At 32.2% G+C, this 22,300-nt stretch overlaps 1 protein-coding gene across 2 annotated transcripts in view; it reads left to right on the plus strand.

The window, feature by feature from the left end:
• The first annotated feature begins 3,541 nt into the window (after window positions 1–3,541).
• LOC139526568 (post-GPI attachment to proteins factor 6-like) overlaps window positions 3,542–22,300 on the plus strand; it is a 36,212-nt gene continuing 17,453 nt past the window's right edge. For both annotated transcript variants that reach the window (XM_071321736.1, XM_071321728.1), the window contains exons 1-9: window positions 3,542–3,641; window positions 5,295–5,463; window positions 14,511–14,709; window positions 15,211–15,335; window positions 16,104–16,369; window positions 19,033–19,280; window positions 19,801–20,021; window positions 21,052–21,203; window positions 21,944–22,122. In XM_071321736.1, coding sequence (XP_071177837.1) covers window positions 3,581–3,641; window positions 5,295–5,463; window positions 14,511–14,709; window positions 15,211–15,335; window positions 16,104–16,369; window positions 19,033–19,280; window positions 19,801–20,021; window positions 21,052–21,203; window positions 21,944–22,122 — 1,620 coding nt within the window. In that variant the 5' untranslated portion in view covers window positions 3,542–3,580. The remainder of the gene's footprint in view (window positions 3,642–5,294; window positions 5,464–14,510; window positions 14,710–15,210; window positions 15,336–16,103; window positions 16,370–19,032; window positions 19,281–19,800; window positions 20,022–21,051; window positions 21,204–21,943; window positions 22,123–22,300) is intronic.

The following is a 22,300-nucleotide window of genomic DNA, read 5'->3' on the forward strand; positions in this document are numbered from 1 at the left end:
TGGAATGAAAATAATTTTTAAAGAATTAAATGAGATATTGGTTGGAAGTGCAGTATAAATCTCATACGATGAACGAATAGTATAATAGCTAATATAAGCCAAAGGAATCCTTCTTTTCATGATGTTCTCCATCTTCACATGGACTTAATGGTCCTCAAAAATAAACCACAAGAGCTTACAACTTGTGACAAGGTCAAATGGTTATAGGGTCATCAAAAGGAATAATCTGATACATTATACTTTAATTATTACAGTTAACATAGGATAAGGTGTTCATTCCAGTTCCTGTTAATTTACTCCAGTGCAATAATTTTAATTCATGGAAATCATTGAAAATTTAAAAATATATCTCCCTCTTGCAAAACTCTTCATTCCTCTATCTGGATTTAATTATATAATCCTAGGTCTTTTTTGGTTGATCAGCTCTTTAACATTTGTATAAGTCTTGTTTTTCTGTCATTTTGGCCTCCCACACAACACTGTAGAGACATTTTTGAAATGCACATCAGGTGTAGTAAAATGGGTATCATTAATTCATACTTGACAAACATTAATGTGATACATTTTACTCTCCACTTTGAATCCAAATATGAAATTTTCCTGTTACAATGCCAATAAGCTATGGTCCTATGAATGAACAAAAAACATGACCATATAGCTAGTAGGGACAGATCATTATATGCATTGTCAAATGATAATAACATACCAAAAGGACTCTCTCAAAGACATTTTTATGAGATTTGATGGTCAACGTATACACAATACAAGTATGTCTTTATTAACAATTTAAAAGATACACAGACCATCTATAATAATTGCATGTGACTGTCATAAGATAGCTAATGTAGCTTTCTAAAAATGTTCAAAATCATAACTGATGATTCATTCCTAATATATAATGTGTTGTTAGCTTCTAATTAATAACTTGACATATAGTAATGATGTTACAATTGATATGCTTACCACTTCATACAAAAAAAAATGGATTTTGTCAACTTTTCAAAAACACTTGATATGTATAGAAAAATTAATATATCATGGACAGCAGGTAATCATAAGGACAAACTTAGATTCCAAGGACCTAGTTTTCATGCTGATTGAACATGGCTTAGTTTTATATCTAAAACCTATTATATTTGAACCTATAAGAAAGATCATTGTATATAAACCTGTGCAATGGTGCATTTAAAAAAATATGTAATGGGTAGTATTTAGATATTAGCAATAGCAGGTAACTTAGTCAAAGTTGAAAAAGTTTGAAGTCTGTGTTATTCACATCTACAGAGCACAATAAAATCAAAGTGTGTGTATATACAAACTTTTAGTAATCCAGGCAAATTTATAGTTCAACTCTAATGTATCTGAAGTATCATGTTAATTTTTCAACCATACATATAGAAATAAGGAGATGTGGTATGATTGCCATGCAATGCCACAACTATCAACCTTAGTCTAAATGACCTTGGTTTAAGCAACTATTGGTTACCTTAAATCATTAAACAATGAGCAAACTCCTTACTGCATATGTATTGTCAGCTATAAAAGGTTCTATAATTATGATATATCACAAAAGCATGAGAAAGTTCCCTCGTCCCGTGGCTTATCCCTACAACCAGAAGTCCATTACCAGATGATGTATTCAAGCTGTATAATATTATTTATATAAGTTGGGTATTTTCCAAGGATATTCTGTTATCAGTCATAAACAGGTATTACAGCTATTACATTTTACAAATATGGAATCATGGGTACAAATTACTACCACAAAACATAAAATTGTTATTGGTTATTCATAAGAGAGGCCAACGATACCAAAAGGACATTCAAATGACAAAAGAGAAAAATACCATAAGTCAAACATCAGGACTCAAAACAAAACATTGAAACTAAAAACTGAGCAACACAAACCCCACCAAAAACTAGGGGGATTTCAGGTGCTTTGACAAGTCTCCCTAATTTATTTTTATTCAAATATCACTCCATATGTGAAAATGAATAAAGACAACAGAGGTTCAAGTTCTTGTCAATTTTTCAAATATTTCATATATGTTTTTAATCTAACATGCTATAATCAATGATAATTTAAAATAAGTTTATATATGCGCTAATATCAAAAGTAAAAATAGCTGAAAGGTGTTGGCAAAGTTATATCCATGATGATTTAATTATATATAAACTTGTCATTTAGAAATATTGTGACTTCCTGTTGTTTTTAGTATATTTAATTACCTCCTCATTAATATCCATGGGTGCACTTCTACGTGAGGTCTGTTGGACATAAGCTGTATGTGAGTCATCATTGCAACTGTTCCTCTAGCCTTTTTATTTAAGTCCCTTTTCCAACATATATGTTCATAGCTCCTGGTCATAACTCTTATATTTCCAGTATAAAAAGAATGTTTTGCATGATTACACACTCCAGAGATATCCATGTGAAAATTTAGTCAATTTTTTTTTTATAAAACATTTCTTACAAAGGACAGAGATTTACTTTGCTATTTTTTATACTAGTAAATTCTTTTCTTCCTTTTTTTTAATGATTTTTTTTAATTTTCAATACCTAGATTTAGCATCCAATTTATATGGATGCAGAATTTCCCATCTTAATTTTCTCTCATTTTTGTTATGATAAAATTTTCAAAAGTACTCTCAGATAACATTAAAATTGGAACTTAAGCTAAATTGTATTATTTTGTGATTTTTTTACCCACTCAGAATATTTTACCATATATTGTTTTCAAAAATAATACCATGATTTTAACATTTTAACTAAACAGGACATGTAAAATAGTCTATAAAGTATCATTTATGCATTTCCACCTCCATTGTCCAATCCTTATCTGATTCTGTGTCTTAAATTAATTAAATTCTTGTGTGATTTACATAAATCTTAATTCCAATACTTTAATATAATGCATGACAACAAATTGGTCATATAAAATTAGGATATGTGGTATGATTGCAATGAGACAACTATGCGTCTTTGTTACTTATTATCTAAGAATCCTATCCAAATCAAGTTTCCTTCTCAGTTAAAAATGTTGTCTTCACTATAAAACTGGTTGGACTCTTCTCCAAACAATGGAATTCTGCTTCTTAATGGGACCAATTCAGATTCGATTTTTTTGTTTTTTTCACCTGATAAAAGTAAAGTCATCAATGTTATAGTCCAAGATATCACTTGGTTTATAGTAACCAACAACAACAACAATACTTTATTTTAAAAGGGTTACACAGTTAGCTAAATAACTAATCTTCCCTGAGGCCCTCATCCTGAGACTACTACAACTAGTCTCAGCCTCATCATAGAAAAGCATAAACAAAAATGCAAACATATACATGATACACAAGTAAGTATCTTAAAGCATAGTGTATCAATAATAATTTTTTTTTAATGGAATCAAGTTGAAAATTCGAGTTGAATTAAAAGAAAAAAGTTCTTAATTGTAACAAAAAAGTATACAATTCATTTAAGTTGTACGTTGCATAATATGAAATATTTCCTTACCGAGTGGTATTTAGTTACTTCTGATCTCGATACAAAATACTCGTTGATTTCCCCTAACCCAAATGATTGCTAATGATGTTGCTACGAAAAACACTGATAACAATATGTTTATTACTGTACAGCTTCCCGTTATGTAAGCAGATTGTATAGGAGATAAACAATTAAAAAAATCTATTTCATAATTAGCTAATTCGCACTTACGACCCTCTATTGAAATGTTGAATTTTATGAGAGAAAATAGTAAAATAATAAATTAATTTTGCATTGTTGACATTCTTCAATTTAAAAAAACAGATGATATTACTTATTATCCCTGGCTGAGTTTACTTCTCGGATGTCCATTGGCTAATGTCATATTAGCCCTGATTGATGCTCTCTTAGACTCTGGGGAAGTTCATGGGCGTGTTCCAGGATATGTCAGTAATTTTAATTAAATAAATGTATCCTAGTGTTATCAGTTTTCGATAGTGTAACAAACTTTTGCTCTGTATGCCCAGTTCTTCAAACAAATGTAGTCAATGCTTATTGTGTTAATTTAAAAGTAGATACTTTTATTCATTTCCTATTATCCTCACGATTTTCTCTTGCGTAAATCAAGAAAAATCAAAACATCTGTTGTTGTGCTCAATTTTGACATTGTGTGCAATATGTCATCAGTTCTCGATAGTTGTGAAAAGTATAGTATGGTAAGCATGTTTGATATTAATAGAAGATTTAAAATTATGCAAATTGAAGAAAAGTATCAATTAACTATCATTTGTCTCTAGAAACATATTTTTTTTTTATGAATTTTAGCCTTATCGATCAATTAAATCATCTTTAACCGATATCCTAGGAATTATCACTCAAGTCAGTCAAGGACAAAAATTTGCATTCAATATTAATCTTTAATATATTTTAGATGATTTTAAATTATTAAACCAATTCTTATGTTATAAGATGTTGTCACAGCTGTTATTAATATTTTACTGTCACAGTAATAATATTAAAGGGCATTACTTTTCTGATAATTGAATTGAATTAAGTTTTAAAGTTCATAAGATATGGCCCAAACTGCATTCCATAGATTTTTTATCCATAATGACGTCACACCACATCTTACAATTGTGTATTACGTATTTTGACTTGACCTTCTTGTAAGTTTTGTTTACATTTGAAAACATATTATTTATGAACCGAGGGGATGAAGTTGGGGTTGTTTTGGGAATAATTAAAAGTATGTTAAAATCGGAAAATATTATTTTTACTGTTGTAAAATGTCTGAAAACTTGAAGTGTTGAAATTAATGCATGCTTGAAGCTACTTTTTAATCTGTCTTGGAAATACTGACAAAAATAAAACATGTGTCATTTCGCGAACTACTTTTATTCTTACCACACACATTGCTATCTAGAACTAATTACTATCGAGAACAGATGACTACACGATAATCCACTGAAGATTTTGTCCTGTTATGCGTATCACTAGCCCTTACTATATAGGGAATCACTGGATTTATTATTTTCAGTATTATAAGTTATAAAAGTTACAGTTGAATTTAAATGGCTTACAAGGCAAATTGAAATTAGGGCACATTTAAAAGGTGCTTTTGAGTTTTACAGATTGGCTCTGTAGAAGAAATTTATGGTGCAGAATCATAGTGAATGCAAATTAAAGTAACCACTTCAATGATGATGTAGTTAGATTTTGTGGCTATATAAGGGAACCTTGAAACTGTTTACATTATAATATGTATCCAAAATTGCTATATATCACATTATAATTTTTTTTTTACTTTTAATTTAAGGTTTTTCTGTATCATCAATCTTGTATGAAACTGGATATTTACAAGAATACTCGTCGTTTAGAAATGTCTTGCCATACATGTACTCCATGCCTCAAGATGCCAAGAATGCTAGAATAACATTCCGTTCAAGTCATGTTCCAGATAGTTGTGATACAAGGAAAGTACAAATGTAAGTATAAAATGTATTAACTAATACTCAAATATCTTTAAATAAAATATATGTTTAAAAACTTACATGTGGGCATTACATGTACATACAATTAAATATTCATTGTGACTGAAATGTAATGTACTGAAATGTTTTGTAAAGGAACAGTTGTTTCTAAGCTTAAAGGTGACTACGGATGCCAGATTGTGTATTCGGAGTGGCTATTTCCTAGCCGGACGAATAGAGCCTGGGCTGTTTTCCACATGGAGTTTTATCTTCTGTTAGTTTGGGATCCAGTCTCAGTATTGATTCCTTCTCTGGTATCCTTTCACAACTTGGATTACTGAAATAGTAAAATAATTATTTTCATTCTATGTAAATCAGGATTATGATATTCATATTTACTGCAATGCTTATATCACTAGATAAATAGTTCCTGAAATGTTCAAATTTAGTATTCTACTGTATGTGTATCCTACTTGTTTTAGCAAAGTATTCCATTCAGGTTGATGCAAGGGTCAACTTAAACTTGCAGTGAGGTGAGATCGGTTTTGCCCACATGTTGAATGCCTTACTGTGACTTTGAGATGAAGAGCAACAATAAAAATGTTATTCCTTTGCTATTTGTGTGCTTTTTACTGTGCATTTACAGATTTTGTATCATGGAAGGATACCCCATATCCTTTGTTTTTTATCGATAAAGCAGCAGAGAAATTTGTACATGTTGCAGTAACCAAAGTAAAGAGAATACAACAGACTACAAGATAAAACTGAAGACTTGTCATCATTATAATGTATACATTTTGTACCTAATGGTAATGGCTATTTTTTGAGAATTTACAAATATTTTACTGTAAGATTTTACTTTAAATCCAATGGTGCTTATTTCACTGTTTTACTGCTAACTATCAAGGTTATATCAGTTTCTCACATAACAAGACAGAAATTGGACCTAATGGTACTTTTTTCTAAACTAATGTTTTATCTTAGCCAGATTGAATTTAATCAAAATAAATCTGTTTAAAAGTTTTCTTCAACATAAAAATATTTCAGTATGAAAAAAAAGTATTTTTGAATATTAAATGATTAAGATATTCCGTTAATTCAAATATTTTGCTTTATTCCAATTTTTTTTAACTATTTAAAAAAAAAAATTTTTGGAATAACATAAACAAGGAACACTTATCAGTGTTTCATTTATTGTTCATAAGTAATATATAACTAATTAAAAAGATAAATCATAATTAAAACCTTTTATTACAAATCAAGAACTTATTAATTAACTATGGTAATAAGCTTGTGTAACCTTCTCAAATCCCAAGCTATACCAACCAATGAAATCATTTCTTATTTTTCATAATCCCAAGCTGTTAAATTCCATTAAACATTGTTTTCATTGCACTAGCCAATCAGATTAGGTGTTTTTACAACATTTTATGATAAAAACCCCATGACCACCAGGTCAGCCATCAAACAATCTCATACAGTAACCTCCAGTACATCAAGATGTCTCACTACCAGTCAATTCAGTCTTCTGTCCAGAGTTACCTGTCTTCAATACCACAAGGACTACAACTTACTCATCATACCAGGACAACAGATACTGGTCACTTCCTTATCTTGCATTTAAAGAATGATCCAGTTGCAGTCGACAGTAACCCAGTCCAAGTAAAGCAAGAGCCAATGGAGTATGCAACCAATATTAAACAAGAACCAACTATTAATGCAACTGTAAAGATGGAACCTATGGACCAAGACATACAACCAACCTTTCAAGACATCAAACAGGAAAAAGTTCAACAGGAAAAAGTTAAGCCATCACTCATCAGATGGGAGACAACTCCAGAGAAACCAAGCACAACTCAAACAGAACTGGCAAAACCCAGTGTATACTCAAGACTTGGAGAAAAACAACAACATGACAACAGATATTCATCAAATAACAACAGAAATCGTAGAAGGCACAACAAGAAGAGATCAACCAACTCCCACAACTCAGTCCAAAGGGAAGATCTCCGTACATATCTGAACCAGAAGAAACAAACCATGCCTAAAGATCTCAGAGCTTTGATACCAAGAAGACTTCCTCTTATCATGGAGTCAGAACAAGATTGTTTTCATCTGTTGACATCTGGTTCCTATTATAGATAGACTTTTAAATAATAGTTTTAATTCATATTATCATGTACTAGTTTGTATAAGTGCTATATCTGACTTTTAGCTATGTTTTTTTTTTATTTATATGATTTATTTGAAATTGACATGAGTGCTAAATATTGTTTACAAATAAATATATTTATAACACTATCACAGTTTTCATTTTATTTCCACCAATATAAAAAGATACAATTCCATAAGTCATTATTATGAAAGAAATTGATACATGAAGAAGCAAACCAGCATCAAAATCATAAAATAGCAGAATACATTTTATTTTCTACTTACAAGTTTTCTTCCTCCAGTAGTCCTCCTGTACAAAAATCTACATCTAACTGACATTCACAAGGACACTCACAAACCGTCTGTTCCATCTGTTTACAATTCAAACACAATCAGTCAGACTGAAAAATAAAAATATCAATTAAGTCGAAGGGCGGTTCCATAAAAACATACATGGGACCCAGGAATTTGCAACAATGGATGGATGCAAAATATTGTGTTGAACAGGTTAAAAATTATTCAGGACTATGTTTTCAAAGTGCCTTCCCTGGGTATCATATATGTTTTGGAATGGAATATCCCTAATGTAATGAGGCCAGAATATTCTTATCTAATGTTCATTCTCAGACATTCATAAATTACAGATATTTGAGATTGGTTGACCCACAGATTTTCCTCCTATCATGACTGAAGAAACTGATTGATCCGAAACTTCTTGAATGATCTGAAGTCACTAGAAAAATCACTTTTTACATGGATCTCTAGTGTAAATATAAAGTTTTGTTCACATATAATAGTGGGGCGGCTTAGTACCGAAATTTGACAAAATCATGCAAATTGTGATACAAGCAAGGGATTTGGCATAGACATTTATTAGGAAGTACTTTATCATATTAGAGGGGTAGCCAACATGTTTTCGATTTTATTCACGGCGGCCATCTTGAATTCAAAATTTACATCATTTTGCTCAATCGTGGAGATTGAAAAACTGTCCAAACCATTTTCAACGCTATATATGTCATGAAAACTATTTGAAATACAATAAAATGATATGAAAATATGTCAAACAGACAACAATTGTAAAAACAAATCACCACTTCCGGTTTGGGTCGAAAAAGTTCGTACACTAGAGTGAAATAATAGTGGTATAGATATACGATGAAAATGTCTGTTTGATATATCGGTAATTATGTTAGACATGCTGGAGGATTGATCAGTGTAATAATCTACGATTTTTTTCGATGTATTCCGTTTAAACAGCTACATGAACACAACGTTGTACAGGTCAAGTCAGCTTTGTAACACTTACATCTACCAGAACAAGTTTTTTTGCAGGCAAAACTCCTGGCAAGATGCAGCAATTGCTGCTAATTGTGTCCAATGAGGAATCCACATTCTATCTGCGTTCTCCTTAACCCATCCCCAATCACCAGGACTAGGTAGATGTTGATCACGTATGACTGTCTGTCCCCATACATGACCACCTTGGTATGTAGCTTGATTGGTATGATCAAGCAGAACAGCTCTAGTGGGTGGAATGGTGTCATACTGTCTTTGTTTGCGTGCAAACAGTTCAAGTCTGGATTCCTTGATGTCAAATGTTGTTGTAGTTCTGTCGTACATAACCACAACAAATGCCTGTGTCAACTCTATATCAGCGTCACTGACCAATACAGGTTTCTTACTTAATCGTTCAAAAACCTCGGTTACATCATTAAATATTTCTCACGTCTGCCATGCCAATTTCTTCCCCTTTCCATGAAAAGCGGAGACCGTGTCACATCCAGTAAAAGCATGAAAAAATGGCAAAGCTTTTGATTTAGGACCAAGAGCATGATTAATTTCGTGAATCGGAAGCCATCTCAGGTCTTTTCCCTATCCAAAGGCAACCCAAAGTTTTTCTACTTTTCTAGTGTTTTGAAAAGAGTCACCGCCAAAACCAGTACATCAGTGTCTGAGCTGATTATCAGTGAAGACTTACACCCTTTTCAGCTGCACTTTTGATATGAACAAATATCATTGTGTCTGCTTCTTTGTGATTACACGGACTGAGATCATCATGGTCATCATCAGAATTGGTCATAACAATTTCGCCTTTTGTCACAAAAATAATTTTGTCAGATCGAATCGAGTTAATTTTGTCGGCAAGGAAATAAAACATTTCCGTTTTGTTTTCGTCCACTCGAAGGAAGCTTGACCAAGCTTTCCGAGTCTTACTGGTGTCGACAACTTTCCTTCTGGATCCAGCACCCCTCGCTTTACTTGTTTGTGCTTTTAGACTGTTTTCTATGTAAATATCATAGATAACATCTACTCTGGCATGTTTTGAAGTAAGGTGGACAATGTACGGCAAAATCACATCTTTTGCGTATTCTTCAAAAGTGTATGTTCCACGCGGTGGTCTTGAATTGACCATAGCCGCACCATCAACAACTACCATGTCTGTCTGAGGTTCTTCTCTTGGTAAATCTCCCTTAGCTTCTAGGATTTCCATTAGCTGTGATTTGACGCCAATATTGATTTACCACTTTGAGATAAAGATGGAGGACATTTTTGATTTTCATTGCTGAAAAACTCTTCCAAGTCGCATTGTCTGCTTTGACAGGATATGAAAAGCCTTGAAAACAAACTGCAGTCTTCTCGGGCGAGATCAAGCTTGCTTTTTGTTTCACATGAACTTTTCTTTTGTTGGCGACTTAACAACAGAAACTTATTTTTCTTGATATGCTCATAGATGCTTTCCGTGTTCTGCATTCTGTTTCTGAAGTCAGCAAACTGATTGCATCCAATTTGTTTGATTTGTGACAGTTTCCCTGTGCCTGCTTGTACAATATCGTTACTGTCTGATCTTGTAAATATCTTCAGAATCCTAAAGAAATGGATTTCCAAAATCATTCATGACAGTCTTAAGACTTCTCACGTCCAAGATACACACAAAAAGGGTGTCTCACGATCAGCTGAATGTCTTTGTTCTACTGTAACCTTTTGTCTGTTTGGGTGATAATTAAACAATAAAAGTTGGACCAGAGCTAAGTCAGACTTTGTAGAAACGTTGTCTAACTGCGATTTGATATCAGGTCCATGTTCTATCATTTTCACCAACTGTAACAATGGAGGGGGTATGCTATCATCGATATCTTGAGAGACCTAGGATCCAGAAAATGTTGTCTTCGTTGTAGCTAATTGGCAGCGAATCATTTCGGTCATTTTAAGCAAAGGCTATAGCCGGTCCTATATCTTTTTCAAACATCAAAAGTACATCTCTGCCCTTTGTGTGTGCTTCTAATTCTGGCATCTTTTGCAATAGCCTGTCCTTGAGTCCAGTAGAATGTACCTGTGCAACAGAAGAACCAAGCTATGCAAATCTTTCCTCGTACAGGTTTGCCAGGTCTGCTAATCGAAACACAACCGACACTTCAGAGTTTCTTTGAGTTTCAAAAATGTATGTGACCAGCTCAGCTAATGCAGTTTCTTTCATTATAGTTCCCTCCTGTGTGCAACTGCTTCCGATCTCTGTTTGTCTCTTCTTTGATCTCTCTCTGTTATATACAGCTGCGAGACAAAACGGATGATACTTCATCTCTTGTGCTATAACATCACCACGACTCAGCTTTGTCAACAGTTGTTTATTCTGAAGAGCTGTTGCACAATCCACTAGTCGTTGGTTTGGTTTCATTGCCATTGCCTCTCTTAAGACAGATAAAGGTGACTCTTTATCACATATGAAACATTGATGCACATTTTCAACTGGATTTTGTTGTTGATTTTTAGAACGAGGAGTACAACTAAAAAGTTAAGAGGAGACGTACAATCACTAGGACTTCCAGATGGTATCGGTGACATATTGCGTTTCTGGGCTCTCTCCAGTTTAGTATTATTGAACTTTATCCTACACAAATTATGGTACTTGGCATTTTCTTTTTTCATTGTGCTTTCAATACCCTCTCCGTAGTTTAATCGCCGGATATCAAGAGGGATAGGGAGGGCATTTAATTCATGAAAAAGAGGGATATTTTTGCCTAACATTGTATATCCTTCGTCTGACGATTTCAGTAGGTCTGTTGTGACCTCCTGCCACAAACAACATTTTGTCCAATCAGTTTCCCAACTGTCTGCTGAAGAAGCTGATAATGCGAATTCGTTTCGCCATTTCAAAATCTAAGTAACTATTATATAAACAAAAGTAATCAACAATGAACTTATAGAACAACAACGCAAATATTATATGAGCAATAAATAAATGCAACAGCAAGCTAGAACCGAGTGACACTAATCACCTATTAAAGAAGTGCATGAAGAGTGTGTATCTGTAACATGAATAAATTTACGCAACATAGAGAAACGTCAAAGGAAAAATTCTAGAAATTGTATGCAATTCAAGATTACTTTCTACTAATGTTATTTGATGTATTAACAACATTATTATTATAGAATTGTGTTAGTAATAGGGATAGAATTCCTTCAAATCAATATCCGATCAGAATTGCAAATAAAACTTCGTAACTAAAAATATGAACGGTGGATAGACAAGTACCGAGCCACGTCTTATAACAATGAGAACACACACTCTTAAAATGGTTAACTAGAATAAAATTTCGCCCTCTATTGGCCTATAATCTATCGAACCTAATGTAGCAATCGAAGATTAGTCGTAGATTTGTGGAATATAACGACTGACATTATTCGGGTTATTAAACAGTCATATTCGGGATATTCATTAAACCAGGAGTGGGTTATCGACCGATATTTGACCGAAAGTGATACTTTATCTTATATAACAATCATTTACTCCATTTTGTAACATTTTGGATTCAATACAAGTTAAATGGGACATATATATGATGTCTTTTCCATGTGAAGACGTCATTTCGAAAATCCAAGATGGCCGCCATGATCGGATGATTTTTTTTCGTGGCTACCCCCCTAATATGATTACATACACTTAAAGGCATGTTCTTACAAAGTTTCATGCTTGTATCACCATTTGCATGATTTGTGTGGTAAGCTGCTTAACTATAAGTTTTCTGGCACTCAATTAAGACTTTCATATCAACTGAAGCTAGATGCTCGGCAGGGCACATCTTTATACGACCCCAGTGGTCCAACCCTGAACAGTTGGGACCAGTATGGACACAACACTCAAGCTTGATACAGCTCTGAATTTGAATTGTGATTAAGTGGTTGACACATCATAGGTTTCTGACACAGAATGAATGTGGTCTAATGAACTTAAAAGTTATTTGTTTTTGCTATTGAGCAATACACTATGCTGTTGAATATTAATCCCCTCAAAAAAAATGTTTGCTGAAAGATTCTTTTTAATTTCTGAAATCTGAAATGAGAAAATATTTACACCCCTACCCCTTACCCCCCCTCCCACATTTTTTTTCTCCTCCCCGGTTTCCTTATTAAAAAAATAATCGCAATCAAAATTTCGAATGGAGTTCGCAACAATAACTACTCATTTAATTACATCATAAAATATTATAATATAAAATGACATACAGTCATGGTTAAAATTAATATTAATAAACAGTAACTTCTAAAAATAAATTTACAGCTACACATCTTAATCCAATCATCATTTCTTAATACCCCGGTACATAATTTTCAAGCAGTGTAAGGGAGGTAATCCATACATTAAATAAAATATATGTTAAAAAACTTACATGTGAGCATTACATACAATTAAGTATTCATTGTGACTGAAATGTAATGTACTGAAATGTTTTGTAAAGGAACAGTTGTTTTTAAACTTTAAGGTGCCTATGGATGCCAGATTGTGTATTCGGAGTGGCTATTTGTCCGGCTAGCTGGACGAATAGAGCCTGGGCAATTATGGCCATTGTAATGTGCCTGTCATTATGTGTGTTCAGAAGTGCATGTAATATTATCTTCTGTAGAACCAGGGGGGGGGGGGGGGGGGGGGGCGCGTATAATCGGATCACTGATTTTCAATTTTAAGATCATGGCTGAAAATGGCGATATCAATATTTGTGATAAATTTTGCAGTTTTCGGAATTTTACAATGGAATAAGATAGAATGAACTTCAAAGAATGATACAATACAGCTGTATAAATGTTGGAAAAGATTTTCAAAACAAGAGTAGTTGAGAAAGGCCTTTACAATCGCATGTCTAACTAATTAAATTGCAAGTAGACCTGGAAAATTGGATAGAGTGGGGTGGGGGTGGGGGACGAGGTTACCAAAAGTGGGGATGTTGATATAGAATTATAAAAAGTGGGGTAATGAAATATGGAGGACTACAAAGGTGGGATCTGGAAAAAAAGAAAAAAGAAATTTGGGAAAAGGAGTACACCATGTCACCCGACCCTTCACATAAATTTAATAAAATCCAACCTGGAATTTCTAAATAAGATTTTAACAGGGCATTTTCCTTCTATTTTTTTTTTTGGGGGGGGGGGGGTGGATTATAGAAAAATCTCCAACCTCTCACTCAAAATATGGATAATTTTATGCCAAGGTGTCTATAATTCTCTTTGCCAGCTACAGACAACCTTTTTTCAGCTAGACAAAATCCTTTATGTTAACTAAAAATACATGAATCAATCACGACCCGAGTTTGTTGTACAAGTAACTTCTTAAAATGGAATATATATATGATTTTTTTCTAATTATTCATTATCCACATTGGACTATATACTAGTATAAAGAAAACAACAATTTCAATTACCAGTAACAAGATTGGGCCTTAACAATAAAGATTACAAACATTGGCTACCCCCTGGTGCTGCTGAAGATAATATTACACGCACACACAAATAGTGACATGCGCATTGTATTGGCGGGACAAATAGTTCTGGTACTATTCGTCCGGCTAGCCAGACAAATAGCAACTGCCTTGTGTATTTAACATTTACTTAATAAATTCTTTTTTTTTTTGCAGACAGTTACAGTATGGTAGTCTTCCATTAGGTAAAGATGAAACATTTCCTGTAAACTATTACCTTGATAGAGGTGATGTACAGGAGGTCAATATTCAGAGTGATAATAAGACAACACATGTAGATTTGACACGCCCACTTCCTGGTGACTGGTTTGCTATTGCTTATATCCCTGATAAAGATACTAAACTTAGACCAAAGGTAATTGTAGAGCACTGTTTTGAAATTTTTAGGCATAATTCAAATTAATAACAGGAAAAATTTACATGTTCAAAGAGGTTGCCAGTCCACAACAGGTTAATTTACACATAGGCAATACAAATTAATTGAGGTTTATGGTAACTGAATAAATCAATGTACAATGTATAAATCACTTGTACCTCAAAGGAAAACAATTAAATATCAGCTCCTGGAAAAATGGACAAAGTGTGTAACAATAGTAATTAACTTGGTGCAGGCATTCTTTAGAAAACTAGCTGGCTAATCGAGGTAGTTTATAGCTGCCAAAGCTGCCACTATTATTAAACGCAAGTTTCGATACAAAACAAAACACAAGTTCTATCACTAGTATCGGCAAACATAAATCTTAAACAGAATCATAGCTTTATCAAATTAGAATGTGAGTAAAAAATGTTTCTTTTGTGTGTATCATATATGCCGGTATAAGAAATATGTCGATATAATGATTTCTTCTTTTTTCAGGGTTTGTTCGCAACTTGTTATTACAGATTGAATGTAGAATTGACTTCCACAGTCCTAAGCAACATAGACAGTATTCATTTATACCATAATTATAAAGTTAGAATTTCTAAACCAGTCATATATAGGTATTGGATTCTTCCATTTGTTTAATGTGAAGTCTTGTGGTATGAAAGCCATTTCTCTATAGACAAATATAATTGTTAAGCTTTTTTTATAACATTTAATCAAATAGATTATTATTGCTGTTCATTTAAGTAAGATAATACAAAATCATTAAATGATCATGGATTACAAGTTCATTCACCCAAACAGGTACTATAGTTGCTCTGCAAGATAAAAGAAGGCGAATGATACCAGAGGGACTTTCAAACTCATAGATCAAAAATAAACTGACAACGACATGGCTAAAAAAGAAAAGACAAACAGACAAATAATAGTACACAAGACACAATATAAAAAAATTGAAGACTAAGCAACAGGAACCCCACCAAAAACTGGGGTGATCTCAGGTGCTCTGGAAGGGTAAGCAAATCTCACTCAATATGTGGCACCTGTCAGCCTTCATTTCATAATAAACTTGTATCTTTTTGATTAATTCAGTTTGTAGTATTTGCTGTTTTTCTTTTAACTACCCCTTGAGAGCAAGTTGACATCATTTGAAAATCACAGACACACATCTGTTTATTATTACTTCCACAGTTATGTCAGTAACATGACTAGTATATATGGGTCAGTATTGTTTACTGGTACAAAAAGGTTTTTCAAGAGATCATAAAGTGTCAAATACTGTGTTAAATTATGGAAAAATAGTATTCTGTATTTTCTTACAGTCCATTTTTTAGGCTGAAAATGAATTATAAAATTGATGCACATTATGAATTTTTGCTTTTCAGGTTTAACATTTTAGAAACAACTTCAGCCTACCATGTACTAGTTTCTGGTTGTACCAATGCTACAGGTATTCCAGTAAGCTGTTTAGTTGATGTGATAACCAGAGGTCAAGGGGTACCAGATTTAAATCACTATGACAACAAGTATATTTGTAATGCTACAGATCAATGTATTATCACTGTTCCCGTATTATACCAGTATGGTCATCAATATGTCATGTTTACATCCTCTGATGATATTACATTCACATTTAATATATCAACCTCCAGTAAGTATTCCACTTGTAGAACATATATTTATGCATAACATATTCATCACATTGTATTACAAAGCATATTTGCATTTTATATATCCCCCCTACAAAACATATTTGCTTTGGATATATTCACCTACAGAACATATTTGCCTAAAATATATCCCCCTACAAAACATATTTGCTTTGGATATATTCACCTACAGAACATATTTGCCTAAAATATATCCACCCACAAAACATATTTGATTTGGATATATTCACCTACAGAATATATTTACGTTTAATATGTCAACCTACAAATCATATTTTATTCGCATTGTACAAATAAAGCTGCAGAACAAATTTTATATTTACTATATCCATCAACAGAATATATTTTCATTTAATATATCCACCTACAGGTATCTACCTACAGAAAATAATTGCTTTTGATATTTCTACAAAACATATTTACATTTGATATACATTCCCCTACATGTATCCACATGCAGAACATATTACATTTAATTTATCTGCCTACAGATATCCACATACAGAACATATTTGCATTTAATATATCCAACTACAGATATCAACCTTCAGAACATATTTGCATTTAATACAGTATATCCACCTAATTAACATATTTACATTTACTTTATCCACCCTCATAACATATTTGCTTTTAATATATGCATATCCAAATCAATCATAGAAGATGTGATAAAGGTTTTTAATGCTGAAAGTTTAAATGTACATGCATATTTTATACCTGAAATACTATATATATACATGTATTACTCTAAACAAAAGTAGAATATGAAACATTAAGTCAATTTTTTTGATTATTTAAGTGTAATTGACTATTTGAATATGAATGTCTTTTTGACTTGCATCTGGAAACTATAACTAATGAATTACTAGATACATGTAAATATTGAATCTCTAATTGATCTGTGGAAATTATAAACAGTTTAAGGATGTACTTAGGTGAGGTTTTGGAATTTGTGTCAAATGTTCGGACTCCTTGGTGTTTTTCCATACAACACAATGTAAAATATTTTGCCCCATAACGTACACCCATTTATTTTTTCATATAAGATTAAATACCTCATGAAAGGTCATTTACCAAAATTTTAAAAGATTCTTAATTTTCTTTCTTTTGTTTTGAGACCCAATAATACCAATGCAAATATAAGGTAAAAGTCTGAGTCAGTCTTTTCCCGCCATATTTTAAATCTCAAATATCTCGAAAAGGAGGTCCATGACCTATCAATATTTTTAGCTTATTTTTATCCTTAATTGATGCTCTACCAGCTTATAGTATAGATTTTAACTTCTTAATTTATTAATTTTCACCTAACCTCACCTAAGTACACCCTTAAGACACAAAGTTTCTTTCAGTTGTCATTTTCATATATATACAAAAACAGAGACGTTTTTAGTTTAAATGAAATGTAATAAGCAAACAATTTAGTCAATATTTAACTTTGATAACAGTTATTTGGGTTTTTTTCCATAAAAATAACGTATGACTTTCCTTGTCAGCACCAAAAACTCAAACAGAAAACTACCTAGCATCCTAGGGAAACCTGATTTGGGTCTGTATCACTGCATGCCTCATGATCAAATAAGGAGTGCTCATGCCTCATGCGTCAGTACTTATCATGTGCTACACACATTCATCGTATGATATGTCTTGAATAAACAATGCTTATAAACATAATATAAGCTCTAAAAAATGCTGTTATGACATCAAAATTCCTGCTTTTTTTCTTCATTTTTTTTAAAAGAAAAACCAAATTTATGCTAGCTTTCTACAGTTAAACTTGCAATGAATGTTCAAGAAAAAACTCACAGTTTTAACCTCGCTTAGACCTATCAACTGTATTTACGAAAAAATCACATGATTTTGTTATATTTCAATTTTTTAGCATGCCTGCTCTTTTTACATTTAATAATTTCATCGTAAGTAAGTATTTAGATTTAATCTTTATAAAGCATTAGAATTATAGTATTACGATGTATTACTTTAGCTTCATATAACAACCTCTAGTGCATTATTGCAATATTATATCCACTCTATATATTATTAACATTAAAATAACTAGAAGATGCCCCCAAAATCGCAGTACAATTCGGCAAGTGTTAAAATTTCGCAGGCAGTATGTTGACTGAGTATGTGCCAAAGCATATGAGAAATGGATCGATATAACGGTCTCCAAATTGGATTATTTTCTTAAAAATTGACGTTTTGTGTGGTAAAAAAAGATTGTTTCAAAGCATATTTAGGAAGTACAAAACACTACATTTATACTGCATGTCATCGATATTTCCGACTTTGTATGGTTTCAGAGGAGATGCATCTCAATGAAATTGGTCTCTTCCTTCAGAAGTATAGATACAACCTTTAGTACATATATATATTTAATATATCTACTTTTAGTTGTGTGTTAAAATTTGATATATCTACCTTTGTGAAGAAATATGATAAATTTAATTATGAATATTAAATGGACACATTAAAGTCAGTATTTTTTTTAACTTTTGTTCTTTAAGAATGTAATTCATTAAGTCCTTAAGTTTGTAAAATTTTAATTGTGTTTCTATTTACAGATCATTACAGAATGTAATTATATTTAAAATCTTACTTCAATTTAAATACAAATGGTACATGTATTTGCTTTTGTTTACAGAGTGTGAATCTCAAGATCTGACCTCTAGTATGTTGAATGATTCCTGTATTATGTACCCTCTGATGGATAGACAAGAGTCCCAGACAGTCTTTAAAACAAAGTACATGTACATAAGAAATGGTACAATAGTAGACAAGCCTTATATTTTGTCAGAGAATTCAACATTAATTGTGCCATATGAAATCAAAAGTGGTATAGATAATGGTGGATCTGTTGTCTTAAAAGTCATTGTTTTAGCAGACCCAAAGGTTAGTTAGCAAACAATTGCAGGATAACTGGAGTCTGTTAAAGTTAGTATGTTCATACTAAAAAAGTCAGGAGATATTTTATTTCAGATATGTTAATTGTATTAACCATGTTAACATTTAACAATTTGATAGTGTGTAAAAAAGTCTTTTCATCAGGATACACAAAAACAAATTGTAAATTGAACCAATTACTTGACCATATTTTTGTATAAGGGTGATAAATATAAATCAACAGTACCTATAGTCCTTTAATTAAGAGTTTGAATTGCAAATTGATGCCACTACCTCCTGCACTAGATGGGAGTACTAAAACACAAAAAAACTGATGCAGTTTTGTCAAACTGGTTTATGCATAAGATTTTTTAGTTTATTTCATCATAAGGGCTAGTGTTAGCTCTTATCATCATTTGGGGTCTAGTTGTGACAAAATGAGAATGAAATAGTTAATGTTTCTCAATTGTCCAAAATCTGCAAACACTCAAAGTAAAGCTGGTTGAAAATTTGTTTATTTTATTTATAGGTAAAAGACGTAGATGTTAAAATCTTGGTTAGAGCATGTCTTCATAGGACAATGCCAGAAAGATCAGGGAACAGTGAATGTCCACCTAGTGCCGCCCAGCTGTCAGTCAACACTAGTACATCTGTTGTGTTACAAGATAGTGTGATTGTTCCATACCCTAAAGCAGGCACATGGTTTACAACACTGTCTATGTCATGTTTTATATCTGATACAAATACAAGGTTTGTGATACATTAACTAGAATCTCAAATGAGCCTCAATCACTCAGCTATATCTATTTTATTTGAGTCCTTAGACACATTAAGATTATTGTAGTGAAATAAACAAGAATGTGTCCATTGTACACAGATGCCACACTTGCACTATCACTTTCTATATTCAATGGACCGTGAAAATGGGGTCAAATTTCTAATTTGCTATTAGAATTAGAAAAATCATATCATAGGGAACATGTGTACTAAGTTTCAAGTAAAGCTGGATAGACATACAAACTAACGGACAGACAAACGGAACCACAGTCCAAAAAAACATAATGCATCTCTACTGTTGTAGGTGAGGCATAAAAGAGGATGGTATAATATTATAAGTCATGGAAGAAAGTCAATTTTAAGAACTTTTTGAATATTACACCCAAAGCATAAATGGGTTAAGTAATTCTCTTGCAAAACATAAAAAAAGCAAGCAGAAGATACAAAGGGGCTGTTCAAACTCATAAGTAAAGATAAAATGACAATACCATGACAAAAATAACTCAGAAGACTACAAAAAGACAGACAAGTTCACAAATCACTGCAGAGGAAACTAAAAACAGAAGACTACAAAAAGACAGACAAGTTCACAAATCACTGCAGAGGAAACTAAAAACAGAAGACTACAAAAAGACAGACAAGTTCACAAATCACTGCATAGGAAACTAGCAACACAAATTCAAGAAAAAAACTAGGGTGATGTCATGTGCTCCAGATAGGTAAGCCAATACTGATTAACTAGTGGCACCCGTCACATTTCTAGTGTAAGTTACTGAAGTCTTTCAGTTCAAATTTTATCTAAAAATTCTAGATATAGAAATTAATAGGACTGGCGATAAATACTAGCTCAGTCCCTTAACATTTGATATTTAATCTAAGCTTTTTTTTTTTATCAATTTACTTTTTTTCAACAAGCTTTTCATGAAATGGAAATGTGATTGACCTGTTGCTAGAAAATTGATCAGGACAGTTGTTGTTTAAACTGTAAAATTTCATTGTTTAGTGTAATTGCTGTGTCATGTGGAAACAGAACAGTGAATGTATCATTAGACATACAATCTGATAGATGTGTAGAAGGCAGATGTAATGACAAAGGGAGTTGTGCTGTTTACTTACAAGGTAGACTACTGGTGTCAACATGTGTTTGTCAAGGAGGTATGTAAAAATGAAGAGTTTTTAGAAAGGTCATCTTATGATTTCTAAATTATTTTGTTGAGTTTTTCATTATAATCAAAGAAAACATTTGGGGAAGATACATTCCAACATCTTGTAGTTACATTAATATAAATAATGATTGGTGTAAAAAGATTAGGCTTTTAAAATACTTGTGATACTTTCCAAATTTTAAAGTGCTTAATGTCTTGTAAATCAGTAAATATGAAACAGTTTTGATTAAATCCTTGTAAGACATGAAATTTTAATAGGTGTTAAGCTATATAAGTCTTTGTTGACAGATTTAAAAGATATAACCCTTTTCTTTCTATTTAAGGAATGACTGTAATATTTTTTCTGTCTATGAAGAAATAACATCAGAAATGTGGTGCACACTAAATAACCTGTCTAGGGGGTTATTTTAAAGTGTTCACATTTTTTATGTTATTTTGAATAGACAGAAAAAATATTTCAGTCATTTCTTATAATTTAATTCTAAATTCCATTTTAAACAGAGTAAACCATGAAAAAACGTTGATTACATCACGGTCACATGACAAAATTATGTCTATGAGCTGATAAACAAAACAACGTCAGCCAATCAGCAGAAGCATTACATCTAATATTAAATTATTACTTGATACAAAGTGATGTATTTGAACACACTCAATGTTTTACTATTTCCAAAACAAGAACTAACAACCATTAAAACCCAATTGTTATGGTTGTTATTTGTATTGCAGGATGGTCTGGTTATGCTTGTAATGATGGATCTGACCTAATACCAGGACATGAACAGCTTACAGAGTTAATACTACTGACAGTCAGCCATGTTATGTTTATACCAGCTGTTATTCTTGCTCTTTACAGAACACATTATGTTGAAGCATTCGTCTACTTCTATACAATGTTTTTTTCTGCAGTAAGTGTCTGAATTATTACATGTAAAAATACCTCTATATAAAAAAGTTGAAATGTATACCCATGGAGAAATATTTTATACCACTCAGAGAAGGATATATTGCTCAGTGTGTTATTTGGGTCGTTTAATTTGTGCTTAAAAATGGATGAGGTATGATGATAAGAGCCACTATCTGGTC

Source organism: Mytilus edulis, chromosome 1 (genome assembly GCF_963676685.1).
Source record: "Mytilus edulis chromosome 1, xbMytEdul2.2, whole genome shotgun sequence".
NCBI lineage: Eukaryota > Metazoa > Mollusca > Bivalvia > Mytilida > Mytilidae > Mytilus > Mytilus edulis.